Genomic DNA, 22,760 nt, shown 5'->3' on the forward strand with positions numbered 1-22,760 from the left:
CAACTATTGTGAATGAAATATTAAAAAAGTCTGCTCCTAGAAAGACACAAATATTTGCAGCAGTGATGTGTGACTGTGATAATGCATCTGGGAAATCTTACCATAGAGGTCCTAAGAAATAGAAATGGGAAAATAACTCAGTCAAAAAGAAAATTAAAAACCTCAGAGCAGAAGGTTGAGAGGTCAATTTAGTTCAACGAACTGATGGAAAACTAGTAATTTCAGTTTAAAACACCAACATCACTACCAGTTCTGTTAAATGAATGAAAAGGTCAGTTCTGATGAAAAATGGAATTTGATGACAGGTTTCATTTTCTACCAGTAGTGACTATTTTGTCATATTCAGCTCACTCTTGCTTGCGAGGAAGTTCTGGATTTGAGAAAGCTTCAGGTTTCTAGTGGTCACAGACTCGTACATTAAATACCACATTTGTATTTTTCCAATAAGAAGAAAAAATTGTCTATACAACAACAGGAAATCTCTGAAATTTATAAATTGTATGTAAGGAAAGGGGAAGTTAATATAAAGAAATAACTTGCTTTAAGTAAAAATCAACACTATTTTTATTCTTGACTGTGGATGTGGATTAAAGGATACCTTTCTGGATGAAAATATACACAGGGAGAAGTCTTATCCATCAGAAGTTGCCCAAGTGTCACATGTTTACTTGATAACATTGTTACAAAGAAATAAAGGTCTTCATGGATTAATTCGGAAAGGAACTTAATATTCAATTGCAAGATCTATGAAACAAACATTTTTATATCTATGGGAGCTGTTTCTCAGAGTAGGAATAAAATCCCTGATTAGACCCTAAGATGTACTGAAACAGGAGAGGAATGGAGGGGTATACAGCAAAGGTTAGAAAAAAAATTCCCACAAAAAGCCTGCTATGCTTCAGGATAACAACAACTGCAGGACATTACCTGAGAGATCTGAATGACAGGAAAATGATCTTTACTGTAAGTATGCCCTGATTTCTGAGATTGATATTCACAGGTTTGTTCCAGAGGCACTGAAAATCTTTATTCCTTTTAACTATTATTTTCTATCTAGCACATAGAAGTGAATGTTATCTCTATTTCCATTCTCAATCAGGAAATGCAGAGTAAAGAGGATTAAGTTAGAAGGCTGAGCCTCCATAATCAAAGAAAATGATTGCATGATGGTCAAATACATTAAAAAGACTATCAGATATTCCTGAGATTTTTGGGGAGCAGCAGCCATTTGCCTGTTTGGATGCTTCATATATGGACTATACATGTTTACTATCAGTTTACGTTTGCAGCAAATCATCTGTACTATCTGTAAGACAGGACATGAATGAATGAAAGTATGAATAGACTCTTTCCTTTACAAAAAAAGAATGAATAATTCAAAATTGAAAGATTCACTTTTTCCAGGAATGCGATCTAGAGACTTTCAACAGTCAGCTGAAGCCTGCCACTTCCTGCTCTCCATTGTTTACATGCACTTGCTAGAGGATAGCTACTGCTGGCTGACTCCTAAACACGTAATGAAATATTCTCTCGCTCTGTAAAATGTTCAACGGCTTTGGAAGGGGCTGAATTCACCTGAACAACAAACTTTCCTGGCTATGGCTGACAGGCTATTTGTGTGCCTTGGCAAAACATCTCGTAATTCATGAGAAGGCTTTTTCATCTCCTTCAGTGAGATTTAGAACAAATTAACCACTCTCTTCATCAGAGATCTTTACTGCAAGTGTTAGAAACTCTTGCAGTTGTCCAGAGAACTCTGAAGGGAGCTGAATGGCCACAGGTATCGAATGGCTTCCTCTTTGTGCGAGTCTTTCTTCTCAAACGTTTCTTCAGAATCCAATCTCAAAGAACGGCACTTGAAGCTAAGTAATTGACCTTTTAGTCATTTTCTCTTTGTTCAGAGGGTACATACTGATCATTATTTGGAAAAACAAGGATCTGGGGAACTTCGAGATTGCCATGCAAGACAGAAGGGAAGAAAAGTTATTTCTGCAAGGGCTTGTAGGAACCCTGACAACTCCTGTGTTCTTAGGATAAACAGATATCTTCAAATTAAATTTTGTGCTGAGAGCTGGAATTTGAATAGGAAAATTTCTAGACAACAAGGGACAGAGATAGGAATGAATGTTATAAACTAAACAACTATTGAGCATTTGTATGCTTTTAATAATGCATAATAATAGAAGTACAGCTTCTGAGTTTATTCCACATCATATTTAACAAGATTACTTCTAGACTAAGAAATACGAGCTGCAGATATAATGCAGTTAAGCCAAAGTGAATGCCATCACAAGTACATCAACAAAATCCTCATTCTTATTGTGATAGCTTTCACTCTGGCAGAAAAATCACAAGTGAGACAATCTTTCAAACACTTACTTGTGGGAGAAACTTTATGTGAACTGTCTTCTGCAACTCCGCTGGATAATTTGTGTAAGTGCTTGCAAAGTAAAGTTCGAAATTTCTTAATTAGATTCTCATACTGATAGCAAAATAGGATACTGCCTCAAGTGTTTTTAAAATTATATTATTATTGGGTTTTTTTTTTTTTTAACTATTTCAGATTAAGATTGTACCAGCAGAATATTTAAGGCACATCTCACTAGCAATCCAGAGGAAGGAAACGGAGTGTTATCCTAAATTCATGTTGAAGAATATCCTCAAATGACCCATGTGTAAAAAACAGCTGGGGAGCCTTCCCCATAGCTGGCCAGATGCTGTGGTAGCTCCATCAGTCATTCTTTAGGCCTTGCTGGAAGAGCTGGGTTAACATGTCCCAAGCAGGCTAGGACTTTTGACTGATATTTAGACTACATTTGCACAAGATAGGGACAAACCTTTATTTTTCAGGGTACTAACAATGCAGAAGTTTATGAATTGTCTGAGGTTTTTTTGGTAGAGTTCCTACATCAGAAGTACATGCAACACACTTTTTCATTATTGCAAAGCAATATTGCAGTGATTACAATGTTTGCAAGAAAATAATCCAACACATTTCAGAACAAAGGAAAGCATTTTAATTTCTAGATTTTTAAAATCTAGGAATATATAAAAAAAACCTATTTGTACTACATCATAAAGGAACTATTTCTCAGCAAAAAAGTCTTTCTAGTGTTGGCAGCAAATATGTTTTTCTGTCTTGTATATTTTAGGGAGAGCCAGCAATTTAATAAAAATCTTTTCACTTCACTTTTAAGAAAATGAAAGTCAAGCAAACGGCTAGTTACACTGACACAGCGAACAAAGGACTTTCCTAAAGATAGTCCTGAATGTCAGCACAAGGAAGGATGGGATTAAGAAGATCTGGCACTCCAGAAAACATGGTAACACCAGGGTGGACAGATGTCACGTGGAATGCACAGCAGAATTTGTATATGTCAAAAGAAATAGTCAGCACCAGTAGAAAATGAATAATGAGGCAGAGATAAAGACTGTAAAGTTGATAAATTATGTATGTCAAAACAGTTTCAAAAGATCTTTTTCTTCATTTTAAAAATGAAGCTCACATACCGTGATATCTGGGGGTATAAGAAATATTCAAAAGAGCTAATACTAAACTTTACCACAGTTCCTTTTCCTCTTTTTACTAGTGACCCAAATTAGGAAAATGTTAGCACAAACCAAAATATATATTTATTGCATTTAAAAACACATGATAGAATTATGACACACAGAAATATCAGAGACATTTCTATTGCAAATATAAGATCACCATGAGAAAAAGTCATGCTCATCATGTTAATTCGTAGATATGAAAGATTTTTTTTTTTTCTGGTAAGATGCAGGTTTGGGTAGTTCTCCAGAGAAAATGTTGCACGTTTGGGAACCACAGAAGGAAAATAGACAAAATAGTCTACCTACACAGATTTATAGAGTCTGATTGTATTTGGAAGTTTTCTTAAAACCATTAATTCATATGATTACACAAGCATCACAACTTTACTAAAAAACAGAAGATAATCTTCTAACACAACCTCAGATAGAAAAGTTGAAACATCATGAACAAAACTTATCCTAAATGCTCAAAAACAGAAGTGAAAACACCAGGTTTGGGAACAAATCTTCACTATTACAAAACAAAAACAAAACCCCTCACTTTATTTTGCTTCATATACTATTGAAAATCTGTAGAGTAAATCTAAAAGAAAGCATCCTCCTTTGTGCTTATTCTTTTTTTACTCTTTTTTTCCTAAGAAGATTGTGAAAGCATAATTTTTATATAAATCTGAGGCTCAAAAAATGCATTCAATGTTCCACTTGTTAAGAAGAAAACGCACAGAATCCTATAAAAAAAATTCCAAAACATTATCCATTATATCATGTTGGTATTTTATGTAGCTCAAAAGCTTAATGACTAGCCTAAAATGAATTCTCATACTTCTATAAAAAAAATTATACTAGAAAATAAGATTTTTTTAAACAGTTGTTATGACTGACTTTTTAAATAGCTGTGCTCTGGAAGCTTATCAGCAAACATACAGAAGAAATAGTTTATTTTAAAATAATTTTAAGATCACCTCATAGCTAATAACTGAATCCTTATCATTTGATTTATTTGAAATATCAATGAGTAATTAAGGCTGACTGCATTTTTGCACATGTTGCATTGTGTGATGTATTTTCATGTACTGACATATGCTGCTTTTTAAAAGGAAAATGGAAATAGGTATTACAGTTATTTATTCATAATAATAGTTTATTTGGCCACTTCAGATGGGCAGAGTATCACATTATCCCAGTAGTAAATCTTCCTGTAATGTCATCCACACAGGCTAAAGGGAAGAAGTAACTGATAGAATGGAAAACACTTGCAGTGTAGCTAAACTTCCATTAGATGTAGCAGAGCCCATTAAACTTACTTAAGCCAGGTTCTGTCCAGTTCCTAAACCAATGGCAGAAGAAATAAGACATAAGGAATTTTCCTTCACTGTTTCCATAGTTTTACCACGTAACAAAGGCTGGCCGCAGTCTCATGTTTTAGGTACCATTTGAAGGGAATTACCTTTATTTGTAGATAGCCACACATGGAAATGTTTTTGATATAATCTATTTCTATTGACAACTGGCAATTTCAGTCTGAGAGCCCAAACTTCTACTTGAGCTACTTAAGAGGAAAAGATTTGGGGCATGAGTTGAATAAATTAGTCAAACAGTACTTCTATTGTATTGCCAGCTGGCATGTAGGATAATTTGAGTCTCGAAAATTTATATACAATTTCCAAGACTAATTTCTTGTATACATGTGTATACATGTATATGCATGTGTATGTGTGCATGTGTCTGCAAGGTTAGCAACTGAATCATAAATTTCAATACATTAAAATATTTCTTGACTTTTAGCTACATTTTCATATACAATTCAGTATTAGCTAAATTTTGTAGATCTGATCTAAACTTGAACTTTGAAATTCAAAATATTTTCTGCATAAATTCCAAAATGATCCAGATGAAAAGGTGTCATCTACCCTTCAGAATATGAGGTCTATGTCAGCTTATAGTGATGACAAGACTTCACTGTGTTTGCAGAGTGGAAGAATATAGGTTTGATAATATAAAGAGTACCTGCACGTTTTCTAAAGAGGCGCTTATTTCAGCAGTAGCTGATATTGCCAATGGTGATAGCTGAACAAAGCAAGTTTTAGAGCACCTAAATTGTCTGAACTGAATCTCTCTTAATCTGTTCAGTCTTCAGACTCCTTTTAGAACAAAGATGCTGTAAAATTCACTATTTAAAGCAAAAAGATGCAGATAGAGACTTTTTGCTGTCTTCCCCCTCCCTGATGTTTTTCAGCTTGTTTTTCATAAGGAATGCATTTATGGACCAAAAGGCACTTCCTTTAGGGGTGAAAATATACAGAGAGGGGAAAAATTGGTAAGAGGTTTCCAGGTAGCACTACTCTCACAAAGACATAAGTTTACAGAGATGAGGAGAGTACAGAACATGGGCCCCTAACCCAGACAGACCTCCCTTGTGTGCTCTGCTAATATGGGTGACATAGAATTCATTGATGGAGTCTACAATCATTATTAGAAATTGCAGCTACTTTCCAGATTTTCTCTCCTTGCCCTGGTGCTACTGAGCTTCTTTTTCCAATTTCTCAGCTTTTCAAGTGATTTCTCCCGCAGCATTAACTATGTTGATAGCTTTTTGACTAAGAACTGATTGCAAGCTGGCCACTCTCCTAACACAGCTGGTTAATTGAATTTGTAAAATATTAAATTGCTGTCCTTTATTTTTGAACTAAATCATATTGGCTATGTGAAATATTCAACCCAAAATTAATTTTATATTTTTTGTTGATGCTTTGTCTATAGTTGACTCAAAATTTACTGCTTGCATTTTCTGACTTGCAAATCATTGAAAAGGAAGTTCTTTCTAATTATATAGGATTTTAGAAGTAAAGTGCTATTTTCTGTGTGCTTATTTGCATAGTAATACTGAAAACGCTCTCACAGTCTTTGAGCTACTTCACACCTCTGTAGGGGCTTAAACTCTGAAATGCAGTGTGAATCTCTGAATCCAAACTTCTGAATGTACTGAATCACCACCCCACATGGGTTTCATTTAGGAACACTCACAGGAATGCACTGGCAGCACATTCCAATTACCTCTTAAAGAAAAAGCTTAGTTTTTGGAATGTTTTGTGTAAATGAGTAAGTATAATTTTAGAGAGATTGCTTCTCCTGTTATCATGCACAACAAAGGAATAAAAGAGAGAAGAAATTCAAACTGAGAATGTTTTAACTCTATTCAGATCCTAAGCCATCTCACCAATGAGTTGATTGTTCATTCTTTCACACGTGAAGACAAGTAACTATATGACATTCAAAATGCTTGCTAAAAGATTAAAACATCTAAAGGTTAGAGTGAATTCATTAGAGTGAGTTCATTTAATATTGCTTTTGAAACATTTTACAGCAGTGTAATGATAGACCTTAATTTATTCCAATTATCTTTTGTTCACTTCGATTTAGGAACTGTGGAGCTGAAATAATCAGCCCTTTTGCTCCTTAGACTTCTAAGAATACATTTTCATGAGGATTGTACCAGTCTTCTTTTTGCAGCCATCCCATATACTAATTACAAATGTGTATTTTTATGATAAGGAATAGATATTAACAGACAATTAAGGACAAGATCACTGGCTGCACTGAACTGCCTTGGCAGAAAGAGTAGTTCACTGATTAAAATTTTCTTCTCAGTAAATGTATAAGGCCAAATATTGAAAATATATACTCAGTTCTTAATCAGCATATCTATCAAGGGAATAACCTTTTTTATATGCTCTCCCCAGTAATAACTGAAAAGGGACCTTGGAATTTGGACTATTAATAACAGATGAATAGATTCCACCCTATCTACCTTTGTGGCCACAATATCTGATGACCTTTCAATGCAATTGGGGCGGGGGGGGGGATATTTTTCAAGCTGTGTGCACTGAAAAATATGGGCAAAACAATGTGTGTGAAAAATAATACATTTTACATTCATTCATTCTTTTGGTACAATTCATGTAAATTGGCAAAGAGGGCATCTTCCCAAGGTAAGCCAAAGCAGATGTTGACAGCTGGCCACGTTTTTCTTTTCAGGATATGCAAGATGAACACGGAATTTCTTCCCTTTGAAATCTCTAGACTTCCAACGCCAGCATGAACAAACTTCTTTAGGATTCTTTCTATTCTTAATGTTTTGTACCATAGTCTCCTTTTGGTTGCTGATTGACTTAAGAATTTTAGTGCATTGCACTACAACTACCAGGCACAGGAAACTCCACAGAAAGCCAAGGAAAACTTTGGCTTTCCCTGGACTCTAAGCTTGAATTTTAAAAGTTCAATAAGAGAAGGGTTTTTTTTTTCCATCGTGAAGAAATACTCAAGGGCATGAGGCAATCTCTCACTCAGAGCCAGCAGGTAGTCTAGTCTTATCAGAGAAACATACAGAAATTCTAGAATTAAGTCACCTACATTTTTAAGGCCTTATCATGGGGTATCAACCCAACCTAACTGCATCTGAGGATCTCTGAATAAACAGGGATTTGCTATCAAGAAGCAAGTACATGATGCTCTACAGGTTATTAGAGAGATCAGAATATTAGAGAGATATTCAGAGGGAAACTCTCTGAACTGATGATATTGAATGTACCGCATTTCTCTTCCCAAAATGATGAGGCTTCTTTTCTTGTTCTCTTCTGCATTTCTATATACTAATTAAAAAAGATGAGGGTCTGACAATAAAAGAATTGCTCCATTCTTCCTCTATTCCTTTTGGTTCATGCCTACCTAGTTTGATTAGCTGTTGCTTTGATGACTCATCATAGGTGTTCAGAGCATAGATGCTATGTTTGTTGGTTATCAAACGAAGAAAAGTGATTTCTCCTGACTTCTGCTACATTGTAGGTACAGTTAAATCTTGCCTCAGTCTGTGGTAGAAAAAGTTTGGGAATACATTTTTATCTTGGGATCAATTATTGTTTACCTCTGGCTAAAACTACTAATACTTTTTCATAACCTAGATTAACCAGTACCCAACAGAGCAGTAAAATAGTTATTTATTTTTGGTTGGATGAGGTGAGCCTCTTACATCCCAGCTACTAAATACACTCCATAACCTTTTAGCCTTATTTCCTTGCAAAAGAAAGAAACATTTGATGAGTTTTCAACCTCTGTTAGGGTATTCAGGAGTTTAAAACAGATGGTTTAGCCTTGGATGTCATTGAATGCAAAACTATGTATTTATTTCTGTTTTACCTACTATATTTCAGGGTAGTGTTCACAGTGAGTTAATTCAGTTCAATAAAAGTGATAGCCTGCTGCTTAAGCCCATCTGTTGCATGGTGTGATTTCATTTGCCTGCATTTACAGGCCAAAACAGTGGAAATGCACTTTATATCCCGCACTTGGAATTAACTCTGAAAATTATACTAATGGTCAGGCAGACAGTTTCTAAATCCTAAACTTAAATCATATACTTTAAAGCAAGTATTCAAAGGTACAGAAAATTTAATTCACTTTTTCTTACTAGTCTATTTTCCTGAAGGTCTCAGGTCTAGTGTAGTAAGTCCACATCTGTTAAGCCTTTTAAAAGCTTAAATGTTGGAAAACTGTAAGACAATGGTTCTATTGGTGAATAACTGAAGTGCAGTTCTCAATAGACATGTCTTGCATAATTCATTCCCAGTAGCATTAGCAAGGTGTGTCTTACCGGAGCAAACTGACAAATTTAATACTAATTGAATCTGACAGGTACAATATTTTTATCTATTTCTTTGCTTGATTTTTTGTGTGGAATTTTCTTTTTAGGAATTGAGGGCAGCCCATTTCCTTTTTAATATGTAAAACAACTATTTGCCTAGGTAGCCCAAATGTATAGTTTCATCTTTAAATAAACGAAAAAAACTTTATTAAGTTTTTAATATGTATATATATTATTAACAGTGAACATTTTAGATAATATTAAGTATTAAAAAGAGAAAAAGTTAATGGYCACCATAGCTATAAATTATTCACCTGTGTTTCAGTGCCTAAGTGTCAACAAGCTTACCTATCTTTACCTTCTCTCCTTTATCCTCTATAGTGATTAAAGAGGAACTGATTGAACAAAATACATAGCAGATGGCTTGTGTTAACTGTACTATCGAACTGTAAATTCATACTTTTACAAGACATGCCCTTACTGCTTAGAAATTTCCTTCTCTATCCAGACATCCAAATTTTATTCTAGTTGCTAATTTAGTAAGCCATGCACATTCTGTCATCTGATCCACCATTCAAAATTTTAGTTTACAGGTGACAAATGCATCTAGCTACAGATAGCTTTCATTTTTCTGGAAAAGTCTGGTGTTGCACAATCAGTGAGAAGTGACTTCTAACAAAGAGTAAAAAGTGCCCTTGAGTAGTTAACCACATCAGTGATCTCAGCCAGTGGGGTTATTTCCCTTGTAGCTGTCTTTCACTACACATATTCATAAAATGCTCTCCTGGTTGGTTTATATTTAAAAAAAAAAAAAAAAAGTTCAAGTTTTATTTTTGTTGCCTAACATCCTAAATAAACACATGCTGTTATTGAGTATTTTTATTACTGGCTGATGACAAGTTGGATTTAACAGACAGCTTTTCTACATTACCACTAATTTGATGGATTTGTCTTGTACAGTTAATTTAAAAGCTTTCCTGACACACTGCTCACAAAGTTCATTTTTATTTAAACAAAAAATCAAAGTACTCAAAGGCCAGACATACTTTATGAAAGGCAAATTCTTTAATGACTTATTAACTTTATATAAACAGCTCTTGAAAAAATATATGAAAAATAGAAATACAATATTTCTCTATATAGTTTTTCTTTCTATAGAAAAGGCACTCAGGTACCATTTTAGAAAATTAAAATTAATTAAATTGAATGTTAAACTGAATTTCATATTTATTTCATATTTATTTCTTTTTTAATATTTAATTCTTTCTTATTTTCTCCTTTCTGCTAAGTCATATGTAGGACAGGTGAGCTGACTCATCAGCTGAAGGTAGCTTTGACCCACCATGCACTGCAGAAAGAGCCTATGTGACCTATTTAGACAAGACAGCAACTTAAAACAGTTTAAGTTACACTGGCTTTGAACTGAGTCTATTTTTCTTTTCCCACGCTGGCTCCCCTCCTTGTACTGCACTGTGTTTACTCCTACCCATCTTTTCCTTTTCCTCTTTTTATGAAAATTAAGGTACCTAAAAAATGTCAGTTATGTTTTACTGATCCTTTCATAGCAAAAATCTGCAAGAATAGTTATTCCATTAGAGAGTATAATTACTGTATGATAGAATATGTATCCTATAAATAAATGCATTTGCCTAAACTGTGTGGAATTGTTTTATGTTCCATGAAACAAAGCAAGCATTTTTACTAAATCAGAGCAAATTTTTGGTCATGCAGGATATACTAATTTAAGATGGTAAAGCTATGCCAGTATTTATTGAAATGATTACTGATTAATTTATTCTCCTAATTTTTTCCTAGCAGTCATGCTATGACTTTAATAGACTTGCATACTTTAACAGAGCTTGAACTGAATCCACTTAGCATCATGCTAAATGGTGCCCAGTACAATGCATTAGTTTAAAAATTGTCCAAGGACTCAATCAAATCCGTCAGTCAGTCACTGTAGATCACTGCCAGACCTTTGCTTTCAATGTAGCCTGCAGTTATGGAGTAAGAGTTCGTAGGCAGCTATCCAGGCAAGTATCTCCACCTGCGCATTCTCTTAATGATAAAATTCTGAAGAATAGCCTCCCCAGGCCAATGGTATAAACAACCAAACTCCACTAATATGAGTGGCAGTATCTCCTTGCTTGTTACTTTATGAAGTAATAGCTTCTATTCTCCCAAATCATACCTATTCCAGATATAACAATTATTATAAGGCTGAGTGTGAGGATTGTTTGCACATTAGTTTAGTGACACAATGTGTATTTTCTACTGAATTACAGAAATGTGGTTAGTAATGACATTCTGCTTTACGCCCATTTTAAACCTCGCCCTCTTTTGCTCACAGTATCCTTCTCTGTCCTATAGGTCTCTAAAATCCAGCTGGTCTCTTTCTTCCACACTTGGTATATTTCAATCACAGCCAGGACTTGTCTATTCTTTAGGCAAACACAAAGACAATCCTACATTCACTGAGAGAAATAACCAAAGTCCCAAGAATTTATACTGTTTCCTGGTACAGACTACGGTAAGAACCACTGAAACCTCTAAGAACTATATTTACTGAGCACCCATGAAATCAGACCAATTTTATTCATGTGTCTAAATAAAGTTTGCTTTACATATTTGGTCATGACTTGTTTTAAAAACAGAGAGCCTGATGAAAAAACACTCAGAAAAAAGGGAGTGAGAGAGACAAGCCTGTTCATAAAGACTTAAGTTATACTGTAACTTAAATCCTTTCAAAACTCTAAACTGGCTTTTCTGGTCCAATAATCAAGAGAATAACTTAAATACAACATACATGTAATATAGTATGGCAAATACTATATATGGCAAAATGACTTTGAGCAGTAGTAGAAATTAATCAGTGTCATTAACAAGTTAAGATCCATGTTCCTAAACTAGGAAATTACCTGAATTCTACAGTTATCAGTTCCTCAAAAAGACAGTTCTTACCTTCAACACATAGAGAAATTCCCATTGACAGCAGTTGAATTTTTGAATATTTGGTGGGATACAGAGGAAAAACTCTTGTAAATGTCTTAATTCTGATATCCACCTTTTATTCAACAAAACTTCAGTAAAGTTAGCTTGTGAAGAAAAGTATTTGAAAGCAATACTGAAGTGGGTGATATGGTCTCAGATTTTCGACGTCTCTTTAGCTACCTTTTCTTTGGAGACAATGTCATAGTTTATTTGAAAGTTAATTATAACTGAGCTGAAACTTACCTGATATGGGTAATGATGAGGGTGGTAGTAGGAATGAAAAAGTCATCCACTTTGTCAAACTGCTTTCCCACAGGCTGAGTATGGATTGTGTGATGAGAAACACTCCCACTGGCTTGTGTTATCACCTACATAAGGTAACATTATTATACACTGCAGAAATACTCCTCCAAAATTTAATCTATGTCCAAAAAAATTAATACGATATTGCCATTACATTCCATTTCTTCTGTATTATTCTTCAGTTATGAAGAAAAAGAATAAAAATGACAGTGAATAAAGCTGATTGGTGTTACAGATTTCAGAGAATTAATTGTTAGATACCAGACTGCCTAATCTTTGTATTTATTTATTTATTTATTTAGGTTTTATTTTCTTCCTTTTCTACCACTGAGTCCATATTTATTCATTTACCTTACTAAAGTCTCTGGTAGTTCTCAGTGAAACCTAAGACACTTTTTTTTTTTTAACCTTTTTTACACTCAAACCTAGAAGATTAAGTCTCTTGAGCACTTCATCCCAGGTAAAAAGATGAGATGTATCAACTGACCCACTGCAGACTATGGCTATACATGTTTCTAATTCTTGTTCTCCATGAGGTAATTCAAGACATCACAGATATATATTCAGAGCAAGATGATCTCAGTTTACGCATTCCTTAAGTTGTTATGAACCCAATTTCCTCGAATTTCCAAATCATTGATCCTTTTCCAAGTATAATGTTTATGGGTGAATAAAATACAAGTATATATTAACAGCCACCATGACATTCGCACACACGCACTTGAGAGTGGATAAAAATCAAGAGTCGATTATGTGTAATGAAGGGGAAAATGACAGTGAAGATGATCACTCATCTTAAAACAGGAAATGCCTGACGCAGTTATCAGTTGTTTTCTGGGGAGGAGTGACAGCTAAACTCCCATGAATTACCTTGTCTACTCATGGACAGTTACTAAGGGTCTGTAGGTGCTAAAAAGGCATATTCAAATGCTACTCATTTTTCCGCTCAAGTTCTAAGCCTGTATGCCTCTGTTTTTCTTATTCTTTATGTATATAAAAACATAAGTAAGATGGAGAAAGATTTCATGAACTTCTAAAGAAAATGAAAATAAGTTGAAATAAAAAAGTAATTCTGAAATTATGGCATAAATAAAATTACTATAGTGCCATGGGATTATTTTAAATGTGGAACAAAAAGTAGAAGAAAAGTAGGAATGCAGGTACAGCTTCTTGAAATGTTCCTTTAGTGACTGTCTCCAGATTTGTCACTGTTCAGAGGCATGGAAAAAGTAAAGATTTTTAATATTTTACAGCTGAAAAAAGCAATAAGTAATGATGGAATTGTCTTAGCTTGTCATCTCCATAGAGGCATAATTTTAGTGGAACAGGAGTATGTATGCCTAAAATCCATTGTATCCTTTCATCAGGAACAAAAACGTTACAAGAAGCAACAGATGGAGGTTGCTTTCAGAAGACCAGCAGTTACAAAAAATGCTGCTGTTTCCAGCAGTCTTCTCCATATCCTTCTGTCAATTCAATATTGTCACTTCACAGTAAGGATACTGAAAATAATCTCTAACTCTTTTTAGTAAAGTCAGTTATCTGAATTTTTTTCAGGTTACCTGAATTCATTTTACTCACAAAATGTTGCAATCATATAAAGGTTCAATTTGTCTAGATACCATGGCATATAATCATTCTGATCAAAATACTCACCTGCAAAGTTGGTGAATTCTTTTCCATGTTTCCCCAGCTCAGCACCCAGACTTGATCATGTGATTTATCATAGTGTAGTTTCACTGGAATAGGATCTGTACTTACTGCCTGCAGCAAAATAAAAATAGAAATCATCAGATTGTCTTAGATTTTTGAAAGGAAAAATAATACATATGATGGAATTAAAATGATTACTGGACATGCATTTCCTGCTGTTTTCAGATCATATTTAAAAATTATGTTGTCAGTTGTTGAAACAGGCCTCTGATTAATTCAAAGTCACTGAACTGCTCAAGTAGTGATTTTTGTTCATTATGTGCATTAACATTTGGCATTAAAATTACATTATATTGAAGCTATTAAAAAACTGAAAATAAAAGCTTTAAATCAAGTAAAAATGTACTTATCTTCCTTCCCTACCTTGTCTTTCACTTTATGTATACCAGTTTAAAAACTGTACAAATTATTGGAAAACGGCCAAAGAGGGAAAAGCATTCTCAAGCCACATATGCAATGTGTTACTACACAGTACTGCATAAAACCAGTGCAATGTTGCTACACCAGAGCTTTCCATCTCTGCTAAATTGGACATATTTTGTTGAAGTTGATACTCTTATATTAATAAAATGCATATTTTTTCCAATCACAATTGCTACCTTTGGTAGACTTCTGATCAAACTGTAATGATCAATACCAAAGGGTTTTCTGTACAACCTGGAGTTCTGTGTCTAAAGACTACAAACTCCTTTAGGCGTTTGAGCCCTGTTTCCTTTGCTACGAGCACAACTGAAGACTTCAAAAGTATTAAATGGGAGGACAGGATATTTGATTAAGAGATATTCTCCATGAGGCAAACAATTGTGGGGATTACTTTTCTGTTTTCATCATTGTAGTAGAAAAAAATTGCAAGTGGAAATTGTTTTTCAGTCTCACCATTGTGGAACTGTAAGGCACAGCTTATTTACCAGTTTGTCAAGGAGAGTACCAGCTGGCTAATTAAGTGAACCTAATTTAAACTAATGATGTAGATCCTCAAGATAATGCACTAATGGCTGGCTGAGACTGCTGATGATACTTAACTGTACCCCTGAGGTGTTGCAAGCCACAGCTTCATCCAGGCAGAGTTCATTTTTTCCTTTTGGAAATGTAAAATGAAGCCAGGTTGTTCACTGGCTCATTTAAAAGCAGAAAGATACCCCTTGAAAAAGGTCGTTCGTGTTTGATAACATTTTTTCACTGCAGGTCAGAAGATGAGTTTTCTACAATAATACTTGGGCCGTTGCATTGTTAATTTGTTCACATGCATCAAATGTCCATTTAGCTCCTTCAGGCCCAAGGTCTGACGCAGAAGCGCTCTGCCAACCGAATGGCAGCTGCGTTCAGGGTCTGGGCCGCGGCACCGCAAGGAGGAGGAGACGGGATGATGGCCCGCGGAGTCCAGCGCAGGCGGGAGGCAGCGGTAGGAAGGAGCTTAGCTCCTCGGAGGCAGGCTCCAACAGCTGCTTCTAGCCAGCCGGGCTGAACTGCTGCCAGCACGGTGGGATTGAATGATGACGGGCTCTGGTTACGTGAGCCTGCCTCTAAGTCATCCCGCTTAACAGCGTGCTGCCGAGCAATATTGGCCTGTTACAGGTGACAGCGCTTGGTTTCAGGAATGTACAAACAAAAGCAAATACTTAAAATTCTTAACTCTACGACAGGAATAAGCTGATGATCAAAAAGTCTACATATATCTCTCCAAAGATACACTGTGCATCTTCTCAGGATTGGAAACATACTATTTTTCAGTTAAAAATGTCTGCTCATGGATCTTCTAAGATGATTTATTTCTAGGAGAAATCTTAGAAACCAGTTCTTATATAGATGCACTTACAATTTTGTCTCTAATGTTAACTTTTATAGTATAAATGGATGTAACATATCTAGTAGTACTACAAACAAAATAAGCAAAACCAATCTAACATTAATTTTTACATATAAAAGACACATTGTCTTACTAAATTTCTGTGTCAAGTATTTTCAATTTGTGAAGTGGAAAGCAAACTTCTAATTAAAATGTGAATACCCTAGAACCATCGAAATTAGGACTTCTATTCCTACAAAATGTTTGCATAGATGGCATAAATTGCATTCTACGTTTCCATAAGTTTACGGCCTGGATATTATTCAAGTAATGGAAAAGCAATGCAATTCCATCCCTCAAAATAAAATATATTTGAAAGCTTTTTTTTTTTCCCCCTGGAATAGCATGAAGGCTTGCGGAATAATTGGTTTTAGTTCAAGATATTTGCTGAGGAGCACAGAATTAGTGTACAAGCCTGTGCGCAACACTATGTACACCAGGCTATGTGCAAACTAGCTAATTACATCCAAGAATGGAAGAATTTCTTTATATATTTCCGGGGGAAGGATATAATTTTAATTATTGGCTAATTTATTGAATTTTACTTTTTAGTTAACAAATATTCTCATGGTAACTATCTGTAAACATATATTTAATGGTAAAATGAAGCAATTGGTAAAATAATAACTAATTTAACCTAAGGCAAATTAGCAGAGTCTACCAGTCAAACTATTCCATAAAATATAAATCCAAAAGAACCTCGAGCTTTTCTGACACATTTCAGTGAGCTCAAAAGGCAAAATATGCTGTAAATTCTAAATGCTAATAAATGCAATTAAGTAGGGTTTTCACTCATCAAACACAAGAAAACAAGGAAAACAAGATAAATGAATGACAGTCAGAGGCCAGGGAAATTATTGCCAAAAATTCCATTGATTCAAATCTGTTAATGGCAGGAGTTTTTGTTTTGAGGATTTCTTATAAAGTCTCTCTTCCTTTAGAAACATTACTGAAGAAATATACTGAGTTGGCTATAAAAAAACCCTCTTGTTTTCAGAAAAAAAAGTCATTATCCATTCATTTAATCTCTACTTTGATATGATTTTCTATGGTCAACTTGACTAAAATAGTAAACAATAAAAAATACTGATAAATTTTTAATATTAACTTTCTGCATAAAATATTTCATCACTCCCTGTCACCCTTTGGAGACATTAAGTTTTTGAAAGAAGTTATAGCTGATGTGCCAACTGAAATAGAAAATACTAGAAAATAGAGACATTTAAAGAACCTAAAAACATGAAATCTAATTTTTTTAAGATAAGCTAGTTTTAAAATAGATAGCAATTTTATTATGCATTTTTAAAAATGTATACTAATGTAAACCTGTACATAACAGATTTATATTAATTTACAGGCAAAAAAGGCAAAAGGCATGAAGAAAACTATTTAAATATTTTTAATAGCATGCTAGATTAAAATTCTAGTAAAAATCCATGTTTGATTTAGCTAAAGAACATCTGTTTCCTGTGAACGTGATGTTATTATAAATAACCCTGTAGATGTTGGACACGTTTGTATGATTAAAACTTGAATCAGAACTCTCATTGTGGTGTCAAAACCTCTTTATCAGTTTCACATATAAGTGCCCTTTCTTCTGAGAATGAAAGCAGAATTTTTAACAAGTTATCAGGCATAGTCATTAACTAACTTCAGAGCTCCTTGCCCAGGAAATAGTTTTATTTCAGATAAAGCAGAGCTCTGCTTTTAAAGTAAATTTCGAGAAGATTTTACATGATCTGTAATATACTCAAACTTAAAAAAAGAAAAAACTTGCAAAAGACTGTTGACAGTCTCAAACTGAAAGCTTGTAACTGAAAGACCTTTTTTGCTACTGAATGAAAATAAAGCTAATCTTTCTGGTCAAACGACATCAGGCTGAAAGAGTACAGACTATATAATGAAATATATTCTACTGTATGCGTGTGATAAAAAAACAGTGGAGTGTAATATGTTGGTGAGAACACTAGGCAGAAGCTGAACTAGCAAAAATATTACAATTTTGCCTTTTCCATCACCTTTGTAAACACAAGTATTTTAGAAATTTAAATAATCTCTTCATACTCAGGAAATATAATTTTAGAATGTTACTGAGCTTATGGCTATTACCTTCTAAGTCCATTTTCATGTGCCACAGAAGAAAACCTGTCCTCACATAAATCCCCTATTAAACCTCATAGTATGTACATATGTGAGGTCATTATTACTACTACTGCATCTTCTAACAATATTACACATATAAGCATTGCACACACAAATTTTCGTTTGAAGTTCTACAACAAAGTCACACACGAGGGCACTGCAGAAAATACTCCCTCTGTAGAAACACTGCAGCTTTTAGGCCATTAAAAGACCTGATGGATACTTTCCCTGATAGCTCCTAATGTAACTTATTTATTACCTGTGGCCATAAATAACATTAAAACTCTCACGGGGTATGTGTTACCTGTTTGCTACTGTTCTAGAGAGTAAGATTTTTAAAAAATCCATTTTAAATATTTATGATTCTTGTTATCAACACAGCACCAGAGGGGAATTTTTATTTATTTTACATGTTTGCCTTATCTAGCAAAAATTGTGGATATGAAATCCTATTATCATGAGGGGATGAAAAAAAGCCTTTTGAAGTCTTCTGGGAAGAAAAAAAGAGAGAAAGAGAGACAAGCCACAAGGATGAGAGTTACAGCATTTGATTTGAGTAGTGGCAATCAAATTTCAAACTTTTACTGAACGCCAATGAGACTGCTGCCTGTTTGGGGTGTCCTGTGACTTTATCAGGCTCTACTGAAGGAATTGTGCTGCTCTGAAAAACTAATATTCATTTTAGCATTGACTTGTACCTTGGTCTTCCACAAACTAAATTAATGACTGTATTAATCCCTGGATCATGGCATCAATTTCTTTCTTTCATCCAAAGAACATTTATTTTGACCAAGCAATGTATCTCCAGCAGCATCTCTGAGACTGAGAAAGAGACAATATTACCTACATGGTAGACAGGAAAGTAGAAAAAGTTCTAATCTAGAGTTTAAAGTCAAGTGTGGGCTTGGACTTTCCACAATTCCAGTAACTTCTCTATCCAAAAGTTTAACGAATAACAGTCCTCCACCTTCTGTAACCAAACCTACCACCATGACTTTTGCTGTCAAAACTGATACATGCATTCCCATGATAAGTTTCTATTTCCATGAATCTTCATTTTCAAGTGAAGATCACCTCAAGTCAAAAACTTACCAAAGAACTCTGTTTCTCTACTATTTATTTTCATTTTGCCTTTTCCTCTGCAAATTGCCTGTTTACACAAACAGTGACTAATCAAACTTCCATTAAAGGCCCAAAGAAAGCAGAAAAGCTTTTTTCCAGATACTGTGTTTACTTTCATACTAATTGCATTTTTTCAAAATACAATGGAAAAACAGAAATTCTTGTGTCCAAACTGGTCAATAATTTAAAAATTAGGCAAAAGTACCTGTACAACTTTCTGAGACTGAACATCAACAACAAGCACCCTGTCAAGTGTGGGCTGAGTTACGTAAATGAACTTGTCTTTTACATTAACAGCAGTCGCCCATACACACCGCTGAACAGAGTCTCCTTCAGCTTTGGGACAAACTTCATCCTATGATTCAACAGAAACAGGCAAAAAGTAAGAGAAATTAGAATCAAATCAGTTAACAATACAATGGAAATACCAGTTATACTTTTTTTCCCCTCCCTGTTTAACTCTCAAATAGAAATCTCAAAAACTTTAGGGAAGGAAAAAGGAAAGAATGACACTAGGACATTGACTGGGGTTAGCCAAACTGCATGTTGTAAGAACCACACAACTCACAAGCAGTTCAACTGTAAATCACATGCCAATTCTTCAGATCTTTTCTAGACATTCATGCAGATTTTAGTATTCTTGACCTGCATGAAAGGATACGATCTTTCATAGATACATTCTGTGAAAGTCCATTTTGAACTCATGATACATATATCCCTATCAGTTTATTTCTATTTACTCCCAGTAAAAGTTTGGTTTTAGATAAATTAAAAGGTACTTGGACAAATATATTATCATATTTAGAAATTCCCTTTATGAAATAGCATGAATTTTTCCTATAGTGGACTATAGTGGCTATAGTGCCTATTCTGCATATACCATATTTCTGTTTCTGTTTTCCTGACCTACTCCTCTTTTTCCTCATTAATTTTCTTCCTTTAATTGCAAGGGACAATTTCACTAAATCATAATTTTTATTTTTTTAACACTTGTCTACTGCTTATTCCTAATTTAAAATACTCTGAAACATCATTACTGGTCACTGTTAATAATTATGGTACATCAGCAGAGTAGATGATTTCAGTGTAGAATGAACAACAAAAGTTGATGAGATCTTAAACATGTATTCTGTTTCTAAGTATTGGACTGTTTTTAAAAGGAATGAGGGAAAAAAAGTGACAGAACAATATACCCAGTACTAAACAATATGTTTTTCAAGAAGCAGAAGATGTATTTCAGTGCTAACTTTTCTGTATCGTCAACATCCTTTGGCTGTTGTGTCTCTGTAAATTTGATAAAATACACTCAATCTTTATAAGTCAAAATAAGAATAAATCAATTTTCAACTCTAACAGATGGAGTTTCTTTACAGGAGATCAATAGCCACTACTTCTTTCTATGGGGTTCTTAAACCTCAACAAAGGGAAGGTCTTTCAGAAATCTCACTAATAATGAAAGGGTACCAAACTCAACTACCATGAGATGGCACATAAACAAGAATGTTAACAGAACTTAAACATAAATAAGAACAGTAAGATTTATTCTGCACAGTTAAAAAGCAATGCACTTCAAAGGGAGAATTTAAAATTTTTTTTTTAAAGAATGACAGGCATAGTGATAAAGGGAACTTATATTCTTAAATATGGCTGCGAGTTTTCCATTGTGTAAAACTGAAGTGCCAACATAAACAAGCATGTCTCTAACATGATATGCAATCATCAGATCAATTACCTATTGTCATTTGCCTTCTGTGCAATTGTCGCTTCAATTGGAAGCTTACTTTCCTGATCCCCTAAGCACCAATACTGCAAAGACATCCAGATGAACACCTTCAAAAATCCTCATTAATTCCTATTGTGTGGCATGATTATGGATCTCCAATTATTGTTTATTTTGATTATAAATACTCCTTGTCTTAGTTCCATGTTTTATCTAAACACGTAACTGCTTTTAGATTGCTCTACACCATCCCCTTTCTTCCTCAGAGAACCCTTTCTTCAAATAATGCGTCTGAAGATGTTTATCATTTCAGTCATGTCTCCTATGGACTCATCTTAGTTTTGGCACTGTGAATTCTGCAAGGACACATTCAATATACTGTGCAAAAATAACACCAAATCCTGCTGAAGGAACCTTCATTTCTCTCAAACAGCATTTTATTGCATGATGTTATCATCCCCATTGTGGGAGGCATACAAGAACAGAGCTATAAGGACAGAATGATGGAGGGGAAGATAAAAAGTGAAAAAAGAAAATAGAGACCCACTTCAGGAAAATATTCTAAATTAAACACTAATAATTGCATCCAAAATTAAGTCACCTGTTTAAATGTTTTCCTTGAAACATTGAGTCTTGAACATAAGTATATTTCCACATATGCACTCAACTTAAAAACTATAATGACATGATTCTTAATATATGGATAATCCAAGAAACTTGCTTCTCTTGTTCCACTTTAAATACAGCAAGTAGAAAGCACCACACTTTTTCATATCAAAAGCCAAAAATAGAAAGAAAAAAATAAATTTACAAGTACAAATGCAATTTACTGGTTCTAGAATATTATGTTGTCATAAATTTCCATAACACAATCCCAAATCTCACTCTGCTCCAAAAACCTAAAACAAACCCTCCAAATTACGTTTCTTTGAAATAACAGTAAAATCCCTGTTGCACCAAAATTCTCATATCCATTCTTTTTCCCCAGCATGAATCAGTTCATGCAGTTGTTTCCCTAGTTATTCAAGTCCACATATATTATGTCCCAGAAATAGCTTCAATCAATGGAGATGAAATCTTGCTTTTGAAAAGTTAATACTTGTCTGATTAGACAATTTGGATTTCTTTTAAATTTCAGGCAGTAATTCTAATGCTCTATATTAATTTCCCCAGGGGCTGGGTAATTGGTTAAAATAATTTCTCCTTAAAATATAAGCACAAACACACCATTTCCTTATTCTAATTAAAATGTGAGCATTTTATTTTTTTCCTAATTTATTCTCTCTGAAAAAAATAACATCTGATAAAACATTAATTTATTTCATTGTTGTTTTCCCCCCACTTTTTAAACAAAAAGTGACTCATCCTATATCAAGTCAACAGATGGAAGAAAATAAATCCTTGGAGAAAGCTTTTCAAGGTAGTCTGGGGCAAGATATTTCTCTCAAGAGAAAACATATGTTTATAGAATTATGTGTGCAAATTCTACACTTATGCACTTACATTTAATGCAAAGGTCCTCAGTGTTTTCATAAGATTTGAATCAAGCTCTTTAAGCAGTACAATAAAAAGTCTATCTATGCTTTGATCATCTGAGACATGAACAGTTTACAACAGGGCATATATTAAATGCTATAATACCACCAATTCCATATTAACTTCCTGTCTACTTGCTGTTATTCTGCAGCAAACATCAGGCCATGGATCATCTTCACATTGTTTTTAAAAAA

At 34.2% G+C, this 22,760-nt stretch overlaps 1 protein-coding gene across 2 annotated transcripts in view; it reads right to left on the minus strand.

Annotated features, from left to right (window-relative positions):
• Window positions 1-22,760, minus strand: part of FSTL5 (follistatin like 5) — a 301,991-nt gene that overhangs the window by 17,043 nt on the left and 262,188 nt on the right. For both annotated transcript variants that reach the window (XM_026061240.1, XM_026061238.1), the window contains 3 exons: window positions 19,516-19,665; window positions 14,144-14,251; window positions 12,428-12,552 (listed from right to left, as the gene is read on the minus strand). In XM_026061240.1, coding sequence (XP_025917025.1) covers window positions 12,428-12,552; window positions 14,144-14,251; window positions 19,516-19,665 — 383 coding nt within the window. The remainder of the gene's footprint in view (window positions 1-12,427; window positions 12,553-14,143; window positions 14,252-19,515; window positions 19,666-22,760) is intronic.

Source organism: Apteryx rowi, unplaced genomic scaffold, assembly GCF_003343035.1.
Source record: "Apteryx rowi isolate R43461 unplaced genomic scaffold, aptRow1 scaffold_178, whole genome shotgun sequence".
In the NCBI taxonomy this organism is placed as follows: Eukaryota; Metazoa; Chordata; class Aves; order Apterygiformes; family Apterygidae; genus Apteryx; species Apteryx rowi.